The sequence below is a fragment of the Copidosoma floridanum genome, unplaced genomic scaffold, assembly GCF_036245765.1.
Source record: "Copidosoma floridanum isolate Cflo_tuat_1 unplaced genomic scaffold, Cflo_Japanese_pri ptg000004l, whole genome shotgun sequence".
Classification (NCBI taxonomy): domain Eukaryota; kingdom Metazoa; phylum Arthropoda; class Insecta; order Hymenoptera; family Encyrtidae; genus Copidosoma; species Copidosoma floridanum.
The window spans coordinates 14,613,160-14,630,738 of record NW_028321881.1 but is presented as its reverse complement, the minus strand read 5'-3'; the positions used below and the strand labels follow the sequence as shown (position 1 = coordinate 14,630,738).

The 17,579-nt window shown below is 35.9% G+C and overlaps 2 protein-coding genes across 7 annotated transcripts in view; both read right to left on the bottom strand.

Moving 5' to 3' along the window:
- BORCS6 (BLOC-1 related complex subunit 6) overlaps nt 1-17,579 on the bottom strand; it is a 441,611-nt gene that overhangs the window by 395,706 nt on the left and 28,326 nt on the right. The gene's annotated exons all lie outside the window — the stretch shown is intronic.
- Nucleotides 10,769-11,218, bottom strand: LOC149375743 (uncharacterized). The gene has a single exon (XM_089596156.1). The coding sequence runs from the start codon at nt 11,216-11,218 to the stop codon at nt 10,769-10,771; it is 450 nt and encodes a 149-aa protein (XP_089452282.1).

Below are 17,579 nucleotides of genomic sequence, written 5' to 3'. Positions count from 1 at the left end.
TCTGTATGATACATAATTCAACACTTCGAGCAGAGAAAGATTTGATTTCGAAAGTATTTTGTTGAAGTCTTCCGTACGGCTTGGAAAATCATCAAACCGCTGGTAAAAATTATACAACAAATCAACTACATCAGAAGAAAAGGCATCTACTCCTTTCTTGAATGAGTTATGAGCAACATGCAAATTACAAGTACCGATAGATAAAAACCTTTGAAGTCAGGATACTGATTAACAATAGCTTGAGATAAGTCCTTAATAATACATTTGTTCACATTCAGTCCTTCCCAGGAAGGCATAATTATTTTGTCTGGCACCAAGTTACCGTTTTTCAAAGCTTTAAGTAAAAAATCAACCACTATAATAGCATAAGCATGGCCAAGAAAAAATGTTTCTAGATGTCAACAAAATTCTTTATATAAGTTATTTGACCAATATCTTAGCATGATACGGACCTCTTTTGAACCCTTTATATTTGTTATTTCATCAAAACAAAGAGTATAGTATGATTGGCTTGCATCCTCGACTATTTTCCGATAAAATTACGGACCAAGGCATTCTGTTTGTAAATAGGCCTTTTTTGGATGGCCCAAAGAGAATTCACCTACAGCGTGTGCACCAAACATAGATATAAAGGTATCACGTAACTCTTCATACGACGACGCTGACTGATTGTTTGTGACAGTCTTTATTACCCACAAAAGCTGTTTTCTTAAAGCTTTCATCTTGATTAGACAAAGTTTTGATTAAAAAGTTACTTTGAGATGGTGGTTGTTTTACTTTGAATGAGCTTTGGTGTTATAAGTGCGAGATGAAGTAGAGCCGGATCCAACTGCTCTCTTATATTTTTCTTGTGCTTTACACAGCTTGCATGCTGAAAAAGAGCTTGAAATTCTTTTGGATACACGATCAATAGTACTTGTACAGCAGTTACAAAAATAAGAATGATGTGTCTTGATTGTTGCATAATCTTTATACTGATGCCCATTAAAGTCAGTTTTCAAAAGCCAGTCTGTATGTACCAACGTTTTGTCATTTTTTACATCTCCCGCCATTCTAGTGATTAGTAGAGATCTACCTGAAAATACATATATATTGGGAAAAGAACCTAACCTCAAAAAGCTTGACCTAAAGGGTGTACAAAATATAAATAACACTGAAATGACAACCATTAGTAGGTAAAATAACTTTGACGAGAGAGAAATAAAAGTGTTGGTGCAGAGTCCTACGCGAGGCTCTCTCGATTGGCGAGCTGTTGGTGTTAAACCATGCCAAGGCATTTTTTATTTGTACATAAATACAGAACAGTAAATCAAAGAAGTTGCAGCAAACTGTAGAAATGCGCCAATGTCAAGCCAGACTCAGCACGCACCTGTCAATAGCAGTACAATAAGGACCTTAGAGATTATTTGACACACACGCGTGAACGAAGCTGCAGTTTAAGTAAAGTACCAAGAAATTCATTACATCCACTGTATACTGATTGACTACCTGATGTTGCACTAGCGTCAACCAAGCTGTATAGTCTGGCGCGGCAGCACTACTTGATGCAAGACAGAAGAAGCGAGGAGGATGCCCTAGTCTAACTTGACGGATGGAGAGAGATCCTCATACTCACTTCCGTATTACGCCCACTACTTATCCACTATCGACTATTTCCGCGCAAAAATTCAAACGATCCTTACGCTACGCGTTCAAAAAAAAATTGCAAAAGCTTTGGACAGGAATTTTTTTCATGTAATACGGTGGAAGATTTACTAAATTTAGCATGAAATCATACTTTTTATTTCAAAAAAATGAAAAAAGTGAAAAAGGTTTTTGAATTTCTGGAAAAGTGAAAAAAGTAAAAAAGTTGGGTCACCATCATGCCTGTTACTATCACGCGAAAAATGTGTATTACAACCGTCCCTAAGTTTGTAAGGTTAGAAACTCATCATACTGGCAACGTTGCTGTCGCACTTTTGGGATTGTAGCTGTGCCAACTAGGAGAGCAGTGCTCTCAAATTATGAGGACTGTGGTACTCCATAGTAGGGTAGTAGTCATTCCGTATGGCGCTGCAGTAGTGCTAACGTTCTCTCAGTGCACATGCGGTTTTTCAAGGAGTTTTTCTGCTAAACAGTACAGCAAAATTTGTACAGCTTCTATAATAAAAATTATCAACTGAAAAGAAGCGTATCTACGGACTACTAAAGCATATGAAAATGCAATTTCTAATAATAAGTAGCAAGATGTTGGTGTGAAAGAAATTAGTGTTTTTAATTAAATCAATAAATTTTAAATTACTAAGAATATTACTGTTGATTTGATGCACGACATATGTAAGGGAGTCGCAGCATACACCATTGCTCAAGGGTTGAAAAAAATAATTCAGACTAAAATTATTACTTTAAAACAAAATCAATCATATAACAAAAATCTTTACAAATGGAAATATTAAGAAAAGAAGCGAACCACAGCCATTGTCGTTTGTTAAAACTAAAAAAGGGTAAGAAAAACTAAAAATAAAGCAGTCAGTTGCTGAGCTTCTATAATATTTTGGTCTGATGATTGGTAATTTAATTTCATTGGAAAATAAGTAATTATATTCAAGAAAAACTATTGGAGTCTCAACATTGCCAATATTAAATAAAGGACAAATGAAATAGTATAGAGAGCTTGTGAGAAAATACAATTAATTGTATTTGCGCTTCTTTGTAACATTAAAGCCAAAAGTGTACTTTCTTTGACAATAGTTATAAGTTACAGTGTCTATTTTTCCAGTTAGTCATTGTTTAACTGATAAATTTAAGAGAAAGAATCAAGAGTTAAAAAAAAATGTTGTAGGGACAACTTTTAATATAAATTTGACGATGACCTCTACGATCAGACAACAACTCAGAGTACACAGAAGTGGTCTCAGTAATGCAGTACTGTGTTTAGTCAAAAACCGTTGCACGAGATTCGATGAATGCGCTGGCGCATTATCGTGATAAAGGAGCCAAACCCTACTTGACCAAAAGTTCGGGCATTTTCTTATCACTGCTTTACGCAAACGTTTTAAAACTTCAACGTAAAATTGTTGATTGATTGCCTGACCTGTTGGTGCATATTTATGGTGCACAATACCTTTCCGATCAAAAAAAACAATCAACATTGACTTAATATTGCTTCGACTTTGACGTGCTTTTGTTGGTCTTGGCGATTTAGAGTGTTTCCACTGAGAAGACTGTTGCTTTGTTTCAGGATCATAACCATAAATCCATGACTCATCACCAGAAATAACCTTTCTAAGCAAAGTGTAATTATTATTGAGCATTTTTAAGTTGTCCTGTGCAATTTCTAAGCGGAGCTGTTTTTGCTCTGCACTGAGTAATTCGGTATGAACTTCGCACACACGCGTGTTATTTGTAAATTTGAGGTTCAACTTTTCTAAATTATAGTTTTTGTATTCCAAGGTCTTCTTCTAGTTCCCACACAGTAATACGACGATTTTGTTCGATCGAAAGTCGCACCCACTTAATATTATCCAATGTTCCAGAACGAGAATCACTATCAACAAAAATACGGCTTTCTTTAAAACGATTTAACCACTCTTTTATTCGTGTTTTGCTCATACACTCATTTCCAAAAGCCTTCTGCATCATCTGAATAGTTTTAGAACTCGTTTTTCTGAGCTGAAAACAGAATTTAATGAAAATTCGTTGATCTTGCTTTTCAGTCATTTTTAACAATCACGAAATCCACCAAACTCACAAATAACTGTGTAAGCAAAGACACGCTGAGCATGAACAATGCGTCCAAAAGGTATCAACGAGAAACCGCTGAGCTCGTAAGGCTTTACTGTTAACGTTTTGTAGAGGTAGGCCCGATACTTTCTGGACAGACCTCGTGTAACACATAATTTTAATACAATTAAATTCTGAGTTAAAAAACGTAATCGACTGCATCAGTTCTTCTATCCTGCAACCACACCTCTTAAAATCTTTAAAATAAAATAAGTTTATCATTTAAATTTAGTTAAATAAATCAAAGTTTTATATTTCGTAAATAAATTATAACTCAACTTACAATATGGGATACCTCTAATCAATCCTACAGTGGTATACTTATTTCCTTATTTTTATTCCAAATTCTGAGAAGACTAAGATAAGTAGCACAAGATAATCTATTCAAATGATAACAATAGAGAAGATATAAATTAAATAAATTGTGACACCCCCCATTACTCTATTACAGTACTTATTGAAAAATAATAACAATTTTACTTCCAACATAAATAAATTTTTCTTTAAGTTGCCATTTGCTACAGAAATAAATTAATAAATTTTTTTTCTTTTATTTTCTAATCAGTGTTTTTAGGGAATGCACAATACATTAATCAACTATTCCTAATTTAATACGTTAATCAAGTTCACATAAAAAAATTTTATTAATTAATTTTTACTGCTTATAATTATATCCATAGCTCGGTTGCTTAGTCGGCTAGGTCGCGGGCCGGCACGCGGGAGACCGCGGTTCGATTCCCGGCTAGTGCGACTTTTTCGGGCAAGTACCTCTGTGAATTTTTACATGAGCTTTTACACCACGCAATGCATCTCGAGGAGGGTTAAGGCGACCTTCTAGCAGCATAATTGCCTAATTTCCCCTTGCCCCCCTTCCAGCAATGGGAGGCCTTCCATACCTCTTCCCTTCCTTCTTTCAAGTGCTAAGTGCTCGGAGTAGTGCCTTTTATAAAAGTACTATAATATAAAAAAAATTATATCCATAAGCAGAAATACGCTATGTATAATTCAGAATAAAACGCATACAGATCGATGGACAGATCCCATCGCAGTCTATGCAAATAGCCAGAGACTATAGATATGCGCTAGCACCATCGGTAGTCTGGCGTCACAGCTATCAACTCCATGTAAACAAGGCATCAGCTGTGATGCTCTCCTCCCTAATAGTACAGCTTCAGTACCATTCATAGAAGTCAAGTGAGTAGAGCATAGCCCTGCTGCACTTCCATAGCGAAACGAAACGTCGTCCACTCCATTACCTTTATGCTACTCAGCCTTTTTTTTTTATTCAGTGTGGTCGAATGGGTATCATTCAAATTTGTATTAACTTTGCCGAAATTTTTTTAGTGGTGTACTGGTAGAAAATCGGCTAAATTATAAATGATACCAGTCATTTGAATCATAATTAGTTTCTTACAAAAGTTAAACATTGTACAGTTGTCAGATTATTCTTGTATCCATTTATCCGTCTAAACATTTAAGAAAATAATTTTTTTAATGGGATCTTGACTGAAAGGAGGTGTTAGAATTTTGTTCGAAATAAAATATGTTGCAAGGCTGAGTAAATTTGAAAGACTGATAACGAATCGACAAAAACCCGTTCACTTGTTTTTGCTTCTATGTATGGAGACCAATTTATACTAAAGATAACAGTTTACATACACACCTTTTTTTTACTGTAATGTTTCGATAACTTGTAATGTTTTTATACTATATGTGATTTTCTATTTGTTTATTTATTACCAGAAAGAAATATTAGAAATTCAAGTGATCAGTGGTACATTGGGAACGAGATGTAACAAATGAATAAATACAAGGTGTATTAAAATTTTTTTTATGCTGATTTATTACTGCAACGTTTCACTAACCATTTTTGACAGCCTCATTAGGCTAAAAATTTGAACACAATAAGAGTTTGGATGAAACACATGCACACAACAATAAAATTTTTATAATACAAATTATTACCGCAGGTATGCAAGAGTTCGTATGTATTTTGACTCAATAGTTACAGGTCGAACGATAGGCTAATAATAAACTACACAACACAATAGCGCTCATGTAGGCAAAGCAACAAAGGTAGACGGTGAAGGGCGTTAAAATCGATCGGCACATTAAAACTTTCGTAGTGAAGGAAGATACGCTCGATCAAAAGAAAAATACATTTTTCTTCTTATTGATGTTGTTCTCGTCCAATTTTATGTCAAGCATTTCATAAATAATTATTTTTTTCAAATTGAATTCTGTGTCAAGAATTTTGATATTGTCCCAATCAAATTCATGGTTACAAGTGTTGTGATATGCACAAATAAGGAATCAGAATTTTTGTTCTTTATGTCTTCGTTGATTCGGACCTCTGCAGCTCGCTTTGTCTCACCCAAATATAACGCTGGACAGTTTTTACATTAAAATTTATGTACAAAATTTGTCTGTTTAACTTTAAGATACTCACAAATCCTGAAAACTCATAGATTTTATGTAAAAAACGTTGTCATATCGACTTACTGTAGCATTGTAGTTATAAAAAATAAGTTCAGTATAACTTAAAAATTTTTGGTATCAATTTCGTATTATTATTTTTTTTAAGTTGTTATTTTATTGTAAACTTATTTTAAGGAATGCAAGTTTTAAGAAATCCTTAGTAGTTTTTTCAATTGACTGAATCTCATTTTAGTTTTAAGTAAATGATGTGATAGTAATGTACAAAATAAAAATTTAATTGCAAAACTAGAGTGTTATATAATGTAAGCCAGGTAATTACTGTAAATAAATATTAAGTACATACTCAGTTAATGACTTTTTACACATGCACAGAGTACATGTAGATATACGCACAAATAAAAGTATGAAAATAAGAACTATCAAAAAAATCAAACATCATTATTGGTCTACAAAAAAAAAGGTAAATGTAAATATCATAAGACTGTAAAGAATAGAATACAATTACTTTTTCGTAGCACATTCGTAACTGAGATTACATTTTTTTGTTTGCTATTATTAATAACTACAATAAACTGTTACTACTATATTATCTTAAACCTGTAAAAAAGCAGCAGTAGCTGTTGCTTCTTTTATTCCTTTAAGCTTGATGATGGTATTTTTTAAGCTTGCTAATTGTTCAGTACGCCAGTAGCTTTTTATTTTTGCAGCAGCAGCAGCAACTAGTTTTAAGTCGTTAACTTTTTTATCTCAGAAATTTTTTTTGAGACTTATTTGACACGCAGTCCTGATAAAATACTTAACCTTGTGCTTATCAAAAAATTTTACTTTCTTCATTTGTCGTACGTCCTCAAACGTCATTTTTCTAATATCAAATACGCCATAAGTAAACAAAAGTTTTATAGTTTATACATAACAATCAATTAACCTTTGCTTTGAATCACAATGTTTCAAGAATTTCGCTCTCCAGGACTGTAGTCATTATTTTTATTAACAACAAATTTTAGTAAAGTCTTCATATTTATGGATTGTAAAAGGGGTTCAAGATTGATAGACATGAATATTCAGTCTCATAAACGACAGAAGAGTTTTTTAAACCCTTGATTTTCCTATTGTTTTTAATATAGATATTCACACGAAGAGTTAAGAATATGACGGCATTCATATCCTCCTGCTGCTGCACGCAATCCTTTTCTTTTTCAAGTCATCTGCATCCTGAAAAGTTTCTGGAGGAAAAATATCACTGCATTTTCTGTCTACAACTATCAAGTAAGATCTCAGATGAGACAGCTGAGATTTCTTAAAATGTATCTTTACTACATAAAAAAAAAAAAAAAAAAAAATTAATTTCACAGTGTTCAAAACTATTTCGGTGATAATACTATTAAGATGGTACATTGAAAAATACGCCCTGTGTTTTGTGTCAGTTTTAAAAAATCAAATACATTTTTCAAATTCTTAAGTGAGATTTCATCTGATAATTTATCTAAAAAAACATCTGAGATCTTACCTGAGAGTTTAAGAAATGTATTTAACCTTTAAATAATTGACACATAACACGCTTGTCTACGAGAATCAGCTGATATATCAGGTTTTATATCATACCAAAAGATCAAGTAAATAAATATTACCAGATAAATTACCTGATTTATTACCTGATATTTCAGCTTCGTTTTGGCAGTGAGTTATAGGATAAAGATACACTAATTAAAGTTATTTCTTAAAAAAACATAGGTATATTTATAAACTTAAAGTGTGTTCAGCAGCTAACTAACCATCTGTTATATACCTATTAAAGTCTCATAATAAAGGGGGTAAGTCTGCTCGGCAGGCAAGGAAAGAAAACCAAGCAGGTCTTACATCTCTTTCGGACTTCTCTGATGATTAGCTCTCACAGCCTACACTTACAGCGTATAACTATATATAGGCAGCTAGCAGAATCAATAGAGTACGCAGTCAAACATACAAAAAAGCAAAGAATTTTTTGCATAATTGGCAGTACATTTTTTAAAATTTTCACTATTATTTATTGATTATTATTTATTTGTTATGGACCTTTGTCTAATTTCCTTGGACTACAAGCCAGATTTTACTAAAATGCTAATTTAATTTCATTTATAAAAAGAAGAAACATGACTTTTTTATTACAAAAATAGAAACATATAGGAACATATTTTCGTTTATCAGGTTAAGAGATCGAAAAAAAAAAACAAAAACAAAAACCGAAAACGATTGTACCTAATCAAAATAAACAGAAACAAAAAGTTCCAATACAGTGCCAACTACTGCTTTACTTTTATTTAATGTATTATTTATTATTGATATACTTAAGGTCTTCTATCGAGTATTTTTAGTTATTAACAGAATCACTTAATTTTACCTACAATTTAATAACATTTTCACAGCCTTTGGCGCATTAGCCACCACACTACCTAGCACGACTCAGCACTTAGTCTCCCATCACACACTTTCACTTTTCCTTCTCCCCAGCATATTTTCCTTTGTAACTGCATCCCCTCCACTTTTCCTTCTTTCTTTTACTCCTCTGTAACTGTGGTCTGGAAGGAGCTATCCTTGTACCACTACTTGATTTCAGTCCTAATATCTTCCACTCCTCTCTCCAGTTCTTCCACCTTATTCTTCATCACTGTCTTCTCTTTTTTTCGATTGTCATTTTTCTGCACCAGTTATTGATCTTCTCAACCGTTTCCCTCAGCTCTGCCCTTTCTTCACCTTTTACCCTTTCTCTTGCCTTCATTTCTTCCAGGCTTTTCTGAGCTTCCACCATCTTTTTTTCCAACTCTGCACACGTGACTAACACTTTATCCAGTGTTTCCTTCATATAAAAGATCTCCTTCTGGTCACTCGTCATCTTCTCCCAGACTTCTTTCAGCCACCTCTTGTTTGGCCTTTTGCTTTGCATTTCTCACTTGCCTTTCCTTTCATTTCTTTAATCATTTTTCCTTCTTTTACGTTGGTCTTTCTTCTGCTTCTCACACCTGCACGTGCCACTCTTTCCTGTTCATCAGGTCTCACGTACCGCTAATCTAACCTCCCCTTACCGTCTTTCTCCCTTACGATACCTCGGTTCGATATTTGTCTCTTCGATATCTATCTTGCTATCGATAGCTCCGACCATCGAGTTCATTATGACTTCTTTGCCCGTCGGGGCTTGCATGTCTGTTTTGATTGCTTTCTGTGCCTTCTGTGCTCCTTTTTCTTCCTTCGTAGCTCAACACACCTTCCACGTTCTTCTGACTGCATATTACTAAATCAGCTGCTCGTATTCTTTACGTTTCCTTTCTATGCTTACAAGATTTTTTACTCCCTTGCATTTCTCGTCTAGTTCATCTGGTATCTGACAGCTTTTCCCTGTGTAATGTGCATTCTTTTAGGACGTGATACATTGTTTCTTGCTCCACATAACACAGTCTGCATACTCTGTCCTTTTCTTCCTTCCAGTATTCCTTACTTTTCGTCATATTTCCACACCTAAACCTTGCTAGCATTGATCTTTCCTCCTTTATTGTCATGTTCTTCAGATAACTTGGTTCCTTCTCTTTCCATAATTCTTTGTATACCGGATTATATTTAGATTCTACTGTCTTGTCCTTTCTCTTCTCAACCTCTTTTATGTATCTTCTTTCCAGCATTTTTATTAGCATATGCTTGACACTCCTTTGATTAACTACTAGGTCCCTATCCCCTTTCACCCTTATTACCTCGTTTCTTTTGGTCTTTCAGTATTTTTCTTGCCTTGCCAGCAACGCTTTGTTTCTTTCCTCCAAGCAATCTTTTACCAGTACTTTTTCAGACGCCGTTGCCATGTACTCATAGTTTACTGCTCTCTTTAAGGCCTTTTTTGATATTTCTGCTGTCTTTGTCTCCTCTATTAGTATGTAGTTTGGCGTATTCTTGTCTAATTTCAAATCCATTTCACGTACCTTCTCTTCATGCTTTTCATGCTCTCCTTTAATTTCCATCCCCATACTTCGGCTCCAAATAGTGCAATACTCTCTACTAGTGCTCCAAACATTAGCATTCTCCTTCTGTAGTTACTCCTAAATAGTCTCTCTCCTATGCTCCAAGTACTGTTCATTGCTATTACGGCCTTTCTTTTTCTCTCTTTCATGTGTGCTTCTGCTCTACCATTTTTTTGCAAGGTATAGCCCAAATATTTAATTTCCTTTACTTTCTTAATTTCTTCGCTCTCCCAATATTATTTCCTTCTGTTTGCCTTTTTCCTGCCTCTTTCGAATACCAGAATTTTTGTTTTCCCTAGACTCAGTTTTATTTTCTTTTTCTTTAAAAATTTCTTCAGTCTTCTAAGCATCCCTTTCAGATCCTCTTCGTCCTCCACGATTAGGACTATGTCATCCGCATACATTATCAACCAGATCTTACTCTATCCAACACTTGCCCCTCCCGTTATGTTCTTCCTCAGATGTTCTTTTAGGCCTCTTACATAAATGTTGAATAGCGTGGGGCTGAGTGGGCATCCTTGTCTTAGGCCTTTGGTCGACCAGAAGGGTTGCGATCTCTTTTCTCCTAGCTGAACTCTGTTCCTTGTCTAAGTGTATGTTTCCAAAATTCTTGCTCTAAGATTCCCACTAACTTCAGCTCTTTCTAGCTCCCTACTTAGCTCCTCTCTATCCACTTTATTAAAGGCCTTCTTCAAATCTGCAAAGCAGCAGAAAAGCTTGCCTCCTTTTTTTCCTATTCTTCTATCCACTATGTGGTTTAACACGAAGACTGCGTCCATCGCCCCTTTTCCACTTCTAAAACCAAACTGGTTCTCTCTCAGCTTACTTTCTACTTCCTTGATCAGTCTTTCGTTTAGTATGCTTGCGTGTGTTTTATATACTATGTCCATAAGCATCATCCCTCTATAAGTCTGTACCTCTTCCTTCCTCTCTTTTTTGTATATTGGTACAATTATCCCTTTCCTCCATTGATTCGGGATACCTTCACCTCTCCATATCCACTTGAACAGTTCCCACAAGGCTAATGCTACCTCCATTGGCATATATTTCCACACTTTATTTTCAATTGCGTCTTCTTCTGGTGCTTTTCTTGTCTTTAAGTTTATGATCTAATTTATTAAGTCTTCTCTAGATATCTCCTTCCTCTCTTCTAAGTAGAGTTCTTCCTGGATGTTAAAGTTTATCTTACTTAACCATAGCTCGCTTCCAGTTTTTCCATGACGTGTCTTTCCCAGCTCTGCATACTAATATTTTTATCTACTTGTTCTCTTTTCTTCCTGTACTTACTTATACTTCCAGGATTCAGCCTCTATCTTTATATTCTTGATCTTTCGTGACTTTTGTTTGTCAAATTCTTTCCTCTTTTCTTTGCACCATCTTTTGTACTCATTTCTTATTTTAATATACTCTTATCTTGAAATCTTCTTGCAGTTCCAGCTTCTGATCCCTCTTTTTCTTCTTTTTTCTTAGATACTTATACTCGGTCTTTCCATGGCTTATTTACTACCATTTCCACTTTGTTTTTTATTACGCTTCATCTTTCCTTGTTCAATATCGCCTCTGTGGTCCAACCTTTACATTCTGTTACAAACTTCTCCTTTAGCTCCTCTGTCTATAACCTCTTCTTTATCCACTGTTGTTCTTCATTCTCTGTATACTTTTCTCTTTCTTGTTTAGCTATTCTTACTCCCTTCAGCTTCAGCTTTAGCGGCATGTGATCTGAATCTATGTTCTCACCTTTTCCCATCATCTCGATTATGTCCACAGCCTCTTGATTCGCCATGATATAATTATTAACAAGCTCTCCTTTTGCGTCCATATGTGTGAAGCTCCCTCTTTCACCTTTACTGCCATTGACTATGAACCATCTTCTCTCTTCTAATCCATTAGTATCTTTACTTCTGTGTTTATTGTTTTATCATTTGATTTCCTAAAGCCGTTGATTTTCTCTTTCATTATATCGCTGTACTCTTCTTCTCCTTCACAGATGCCACCTTCCTCCACCGTCTTCGAGTTCTCATCACCCCCAATTAGCAGGTGGCTTTTCTCCTCTATTTCTAATTTCTGTTCCATTATCCTCAGCGTTTCCTTAGTGTTCTGGTTATATACTGTCACGAATCTCCAGATCACTTCTCCTATTCTTGTCTCTTCGTACACTAACCCTTTGCCCACTCTTCAACTTTTTTCCTTCTTAATTTCCTAAACCTTTTAACTCTCAAGATTATGCCTCCCATCGCTCTTTCTTGAACCTTGTCTCTGGTGGCTGTGCAGCACTTCCACTCAAACTCTATTGGCAAGCTTCCTATGATTTTTTAAATGCTCCTTCCTCTATCCACGTTTTTATTAAACCTACAAAATCGAACTTTCTTGTGTACTTCCAAAAATCAGCGTCCTTATTTGCTAAGCTAGCCATGTTCCAAAAACACACCTGCACTCCGTCTCCCTGCTCCTCCTCCCTTTCTTCATCCCTTTCTAGCTATTCCGTTTGCTTCTGCGGCCCCCTTTCACCGAACTCACCTTCTCGTTCGTTCCAGTGGTGTCATCTGTTATCCACTAGCACTTTTCGGTAACCAAATCTCGTCACCTTTTCTCTCTCTCTCTACTCTCTGGCCCATTGTCTAGCTTTTATCTGTATGGTCCTTTCTTTTTGTATAAAGACATCTTTTATATACACTCCTCTTACCAAGTTTCTTTTCTTTTGCATCAACTGTCTTTTAGTTTCCCAACCAGGTAGCTTCATTGGAATAATTTTTTTATCTACGTGTTTGTTTCGGTCTCCTATGATTGTAACATTCAAGCCCTGCATTTCCATTCCTAATTGATGGTTTAGCTGCTTTTCAACCTCTCTTGACGTCTCTCCTTAGCTGATTTTGAAGCCTTTTATGACTATATTCAATTTCCTGCCTTCTCTGTTCATCCTCTCCTTTTTTTCTTCCGGTATTTGCAATCGCTCATTTTTTGCTCTTTTTTCATTAGCTATTCCGCCTTGTTCTCTTCTCTTTGCTTTTCATCTTCTCCAGTCCACCCTTGCATTCGTTTCTCAGTTCCTTGATGTCATCCTTCGTTTTTTGCGTAATCTCCTTTACGCTTCTTACCACCTTGTTAACATTTCCTAGTTCCTCTTTCATTTTTGACAATGTCTTGGTTAGATTATCTTTTGCCGCCTAGTCATTTCTTCGCCCTCTTTTGCACCACTAACCTTGAGCTTGAAATTGTCAAGTTCGAATATCTTTAACTGTTCAGTGGCCTTCTGAGATTTTACGCTTAATCTTGTTGTTCTCTCGATTTTTTCTTTTTCCCTTAGCTGTTTTAGCATATCCTAGCTGCCTCTCTTTTTCTCGAACCTTCTTTCGAGATTATGGTTACCAACTCTTCCCCTGTTCGTACACTTTTCACATCCTTTTGTTTCCCACCTACGAGTTCTCTTCTTTCTTGTGTTTTTTTGATTTTCGGGCTTATTTTGCCTTATTCTTTCTTCATTTCACCTTTTTTATTTGGTACGTACTACCCTATTTTTGTGAGCCACGATGTGCTCTCTACCTTAGTTCGCGCCAAACTCAATTTTTACTATTATGTTTATTCAATAACTATTAATACAAGAGGATTTTGTAATGGATCGTGGAAAATGGGTCAACACACTAAGTCATAATTGATAGAATTTAGTAATAAGAGAATATAGTTCTACATAACAATACACAATAGAACCAACGACAAACTGCTGCTCGCACGCCCGACCATATACTTTGGTGGACATCAGATTTCTAGCTACTAGCCTGTATGCTTTATCAGGGCACCAGGCGTCCACAAAACGATACACTTGCAATTGGATAGAGATGGCACCATCCACTAGTCTATATCTCTTACATCAGTATACGCTAACATAAATGTAGAATATACTCAATAATAATATTAAATTATGTGTAATAAACGTAAGAACTTGTGCAGCATGCAATCGAGTTTTATTACCTGATGCAACTGTCGGAGTTTTCACAAGTCTTGCGAAAAAAATAATTTTACATTTACGAAGAAAAATTCATTAAGGTACGCATTTAATTAAAAAATCGTGATAATAAGTGTTGATTAATATTTTTTGTCTTTATAAATAAAATAATGGCTCATAAATGCATTAATTTCAAAACATTTTGTATCTTATTTGATAATATCACTTTAATATCATTGAGAGATTCTGAGGTTAGGTTCCGCGGTCGTAGGGATAGCACGCGTTCAAGAGGCGCTCCACGAAAAGTGTCAAAATAAAAGGTTGCAAAGTGAAAAAAATTGTTAGAAAGTGATTAAAAGTGAGCGTGAGTACGAGGTTGTAACTGGACAGAGTTATCCTAGGTAATTACGCGGGGAACCTAAGGGACAGACAAAAAATTTAAAAAGTAAGGCAGTAGTGACAGTCAAATATGGCGGACAATGAGATGGAGAAGACGGAAGAGGCAGATACAAGAGGAAAAAGTAATAGCGGTGAGGAAGGAGAGAAAGCGAAAGAAAGGAGAGGAAGGCCAGGTAGAGTACAGAATGGCATGGGAGGCACTGGAATCATGGAATGGTATTTGAAGTAAGAGACCTTAGTCAGAAGGAGCTATTCCCGTTGTCAGAAAGTGACAAGGTAGTCTTCATAGAAGCAGAGAACAGGCCAAGAAGGGATACATCGGAGATAGGAGAAGCTACAGAGGACAAACAGTATGACGATGAGTGCATAGTTAATGAGTGCTCGGTGGGGAAAAGAAAGAGAGAGAGAAGAGCGGGCTCGGAGGAAGAAGGTATGAGCAGCGTCTACAAGAGGATAAAACAAATTAACAGAGAGGACCTGTGCACAGGGCAGATGGTAAGGAAAACAGAAACGATGCCAGGGCACGAATCCGAGCAAGAAAAAGGAGAGAGAAAAAAGGAAGAAGATAAAATAGACAAGCTAGTAAACGAAACACTCACGGAGAGAATCGAGAGGTTAGAAAGAATCATATTTGATCTACTGAGAGAGAAAGAAGTAATACTAAACGACATGAAGGTAGCAGGATTATCGATGAAAGAGGGAAAACAGGAGGAGATGATTAGGAAGGTAGCTGAACAAGCAGAGGATATTGAGAAATTGAAGGTAGCGTCCAAAAGAGTCGAGCAAGAGCTGGTAAAGAGAATAGAAAGGCTAAGCAGTAGGCACTCGAAAACCGAGAGGATAGTGGAACGAGGGGCCCCTGAAGACAGACAAAAGACAGAAGCGCAACAGGGGGGGATGGAGGTGAAAGGGCTACTGAAAAATAATCAGGGCACAGAAACCAAAGGTGCTGATTATGGGAAAGAGAGGGAGGTTAGCCAGCGGCCGATGAATATAGTAAAATATATAGAAAGGTGTGCAGCGAAACAACCCGATAAAATGACGGAAAGTGAAATAAAATATGAATTGGAAGAGAGAAATAAAAGAAAAAATAACATTTTTGTTCAAGGTTTTAGATCAGTCGGTAGAGGTGTACAGCAAGAAATAGCGCGAGTACTAGAAACAAATTTGCAGTTACCGATAAAAATTAGAAGAATGAGGCCGGTAGCAGGAGGGTGGCTAATAGTGACAGGTGACTTAAAAAACAAAATAAAAATAATGAATAGGAAGGGATGGCTAAAAGAATCCAAAATCTGGATAGACGACAATTATACGGAAAGGGAAAAAGAAGTGCAGAGGTGGTTAAATGAATTAGGAGAAGAAGCCACAAAAGATAACGAGAGAGCAAAGATCGGGTATCAGAAAATCAACATCAACGGTCAATGGCTGGTATGGTTGGAAAAAGAAGGCATGTTAGTAAGGCAGGAGAACAAGCAGTTTTTTCCGGCACAAGGAAGCAGAAGAGGAGCAGAAAAAAAGAAGCAAGTGCAAGATAAAAATAATATTAGGTTAGTTACATGGAACGTAGCAGGGGTAAATAAGGTCAGAGAAGTATGGGAATTTCTGAAAGATTTTGATGTTATCATGCTGCAGGAAACGTGGCTGGAGAAAAGTAGGGAGAAATTTGTAATGAATAAACTAGACAGTAGTTACAAGTGGTTCTGTAAGGCAGCAATCAGGGAAAACAATAGAGGGAGGGCAAAGGGAGGGGTGATGGTAGGAGTAAAAAGTAATTTAAAAGAAACAGAGTTTGAAGAATGGGAATTCGGGGTTATACTAAAGGGAATCAAGGTCAAAAAAAATATGACGAATATAATAATTGTGTATAACAATGTAGGAATCAAGTATGTAATAGAACATTTAGAAAATATTCTTAAAAATTATGCACTTAATGATGAAAATATTGTAATAGTGGGAGATTTTAACGCGAGAATAGGGGAACTTTAAGGGATAACAATAAATGAGAGTAGAGAAATAAGAGTGGATTAAACCGTAAATAGTTAAGGCAAAAAATTGATAAATTTCTGTGATAAATATAGGCTGATGGTAAAAAATGGAGCTACGAAAGGGGACTGGAAGGGAAGAACGACATATATAGGCGATGGAAGTGACTCCATTCTTGATCTAGTTCTTTAGCTCGATAGAGGTTAAGAAAGTGACGTATGTTCTTTGGAAGTAGAACCCAGAATTGAATCAGATCACCTCCCTGTAGTATTTGAAATAGGGAATGAAACAAAGAAAAGCGGGGGGGGGAGAAAAGAGGGGAATAAAGCAAAAAATAAATAAATTAAAATGGGATGAGAAGAAAGCAGGCCAATATGAGGAGGCAATTATTGCAAGAGCAGGGAAGATAACAGGGAAGGGGATAAATATACAAGATAGGTGGGACTTCCTAGTTAAAAATATATGGGAAGCAGCCGATGAGTTGGGTATGAAGAAGGCTAAAGTGGAGAGAGCAGGGCAAGAAAATTACTTGGAGAAAGAGTATAATCAACAAAAAAAGATAGTATGGAAGGCGTTCAAAAAATGGTTTAAAACTAGGGTAGGAAGTGATAAAGAAGTTTACAACAGGGAAAGAAAAAGGCTTCAGGAACTCAAAAAGAACAAGATAAAAGAATGGGAGGCGGAAAAGTATTCAAAATTAGAAAAAAGTAAGGAGACGCAGGAATTTTGGAACGCAATTAAAATATTTAGACCGAGGAAGGCGGCGAAAGGGAAAAATATCAAAAAAGAAGAGTGGGAAAAACACTTTAAGCAACTGCTAGGACCTAGAATAGACAATGATAAGTACAAAGAAACCGAACCAATGAATAAAAAGGGACCAGCTGAGGAAGAAAGAAATGAGGAGGAAGATAGCCTGAATAGAGATATAACGGTAGTAGAAGTAATTATCGCGTTAAAGCGAATGAAAAATAAAAAGGCAGCAGGGAAGGACGGAATAACAGCTGAATTTCTAAAGAATCTACCACTAGATTGGAAGGTAGAACTAACAAATATCATTAACGTAATATTCAGCAAGG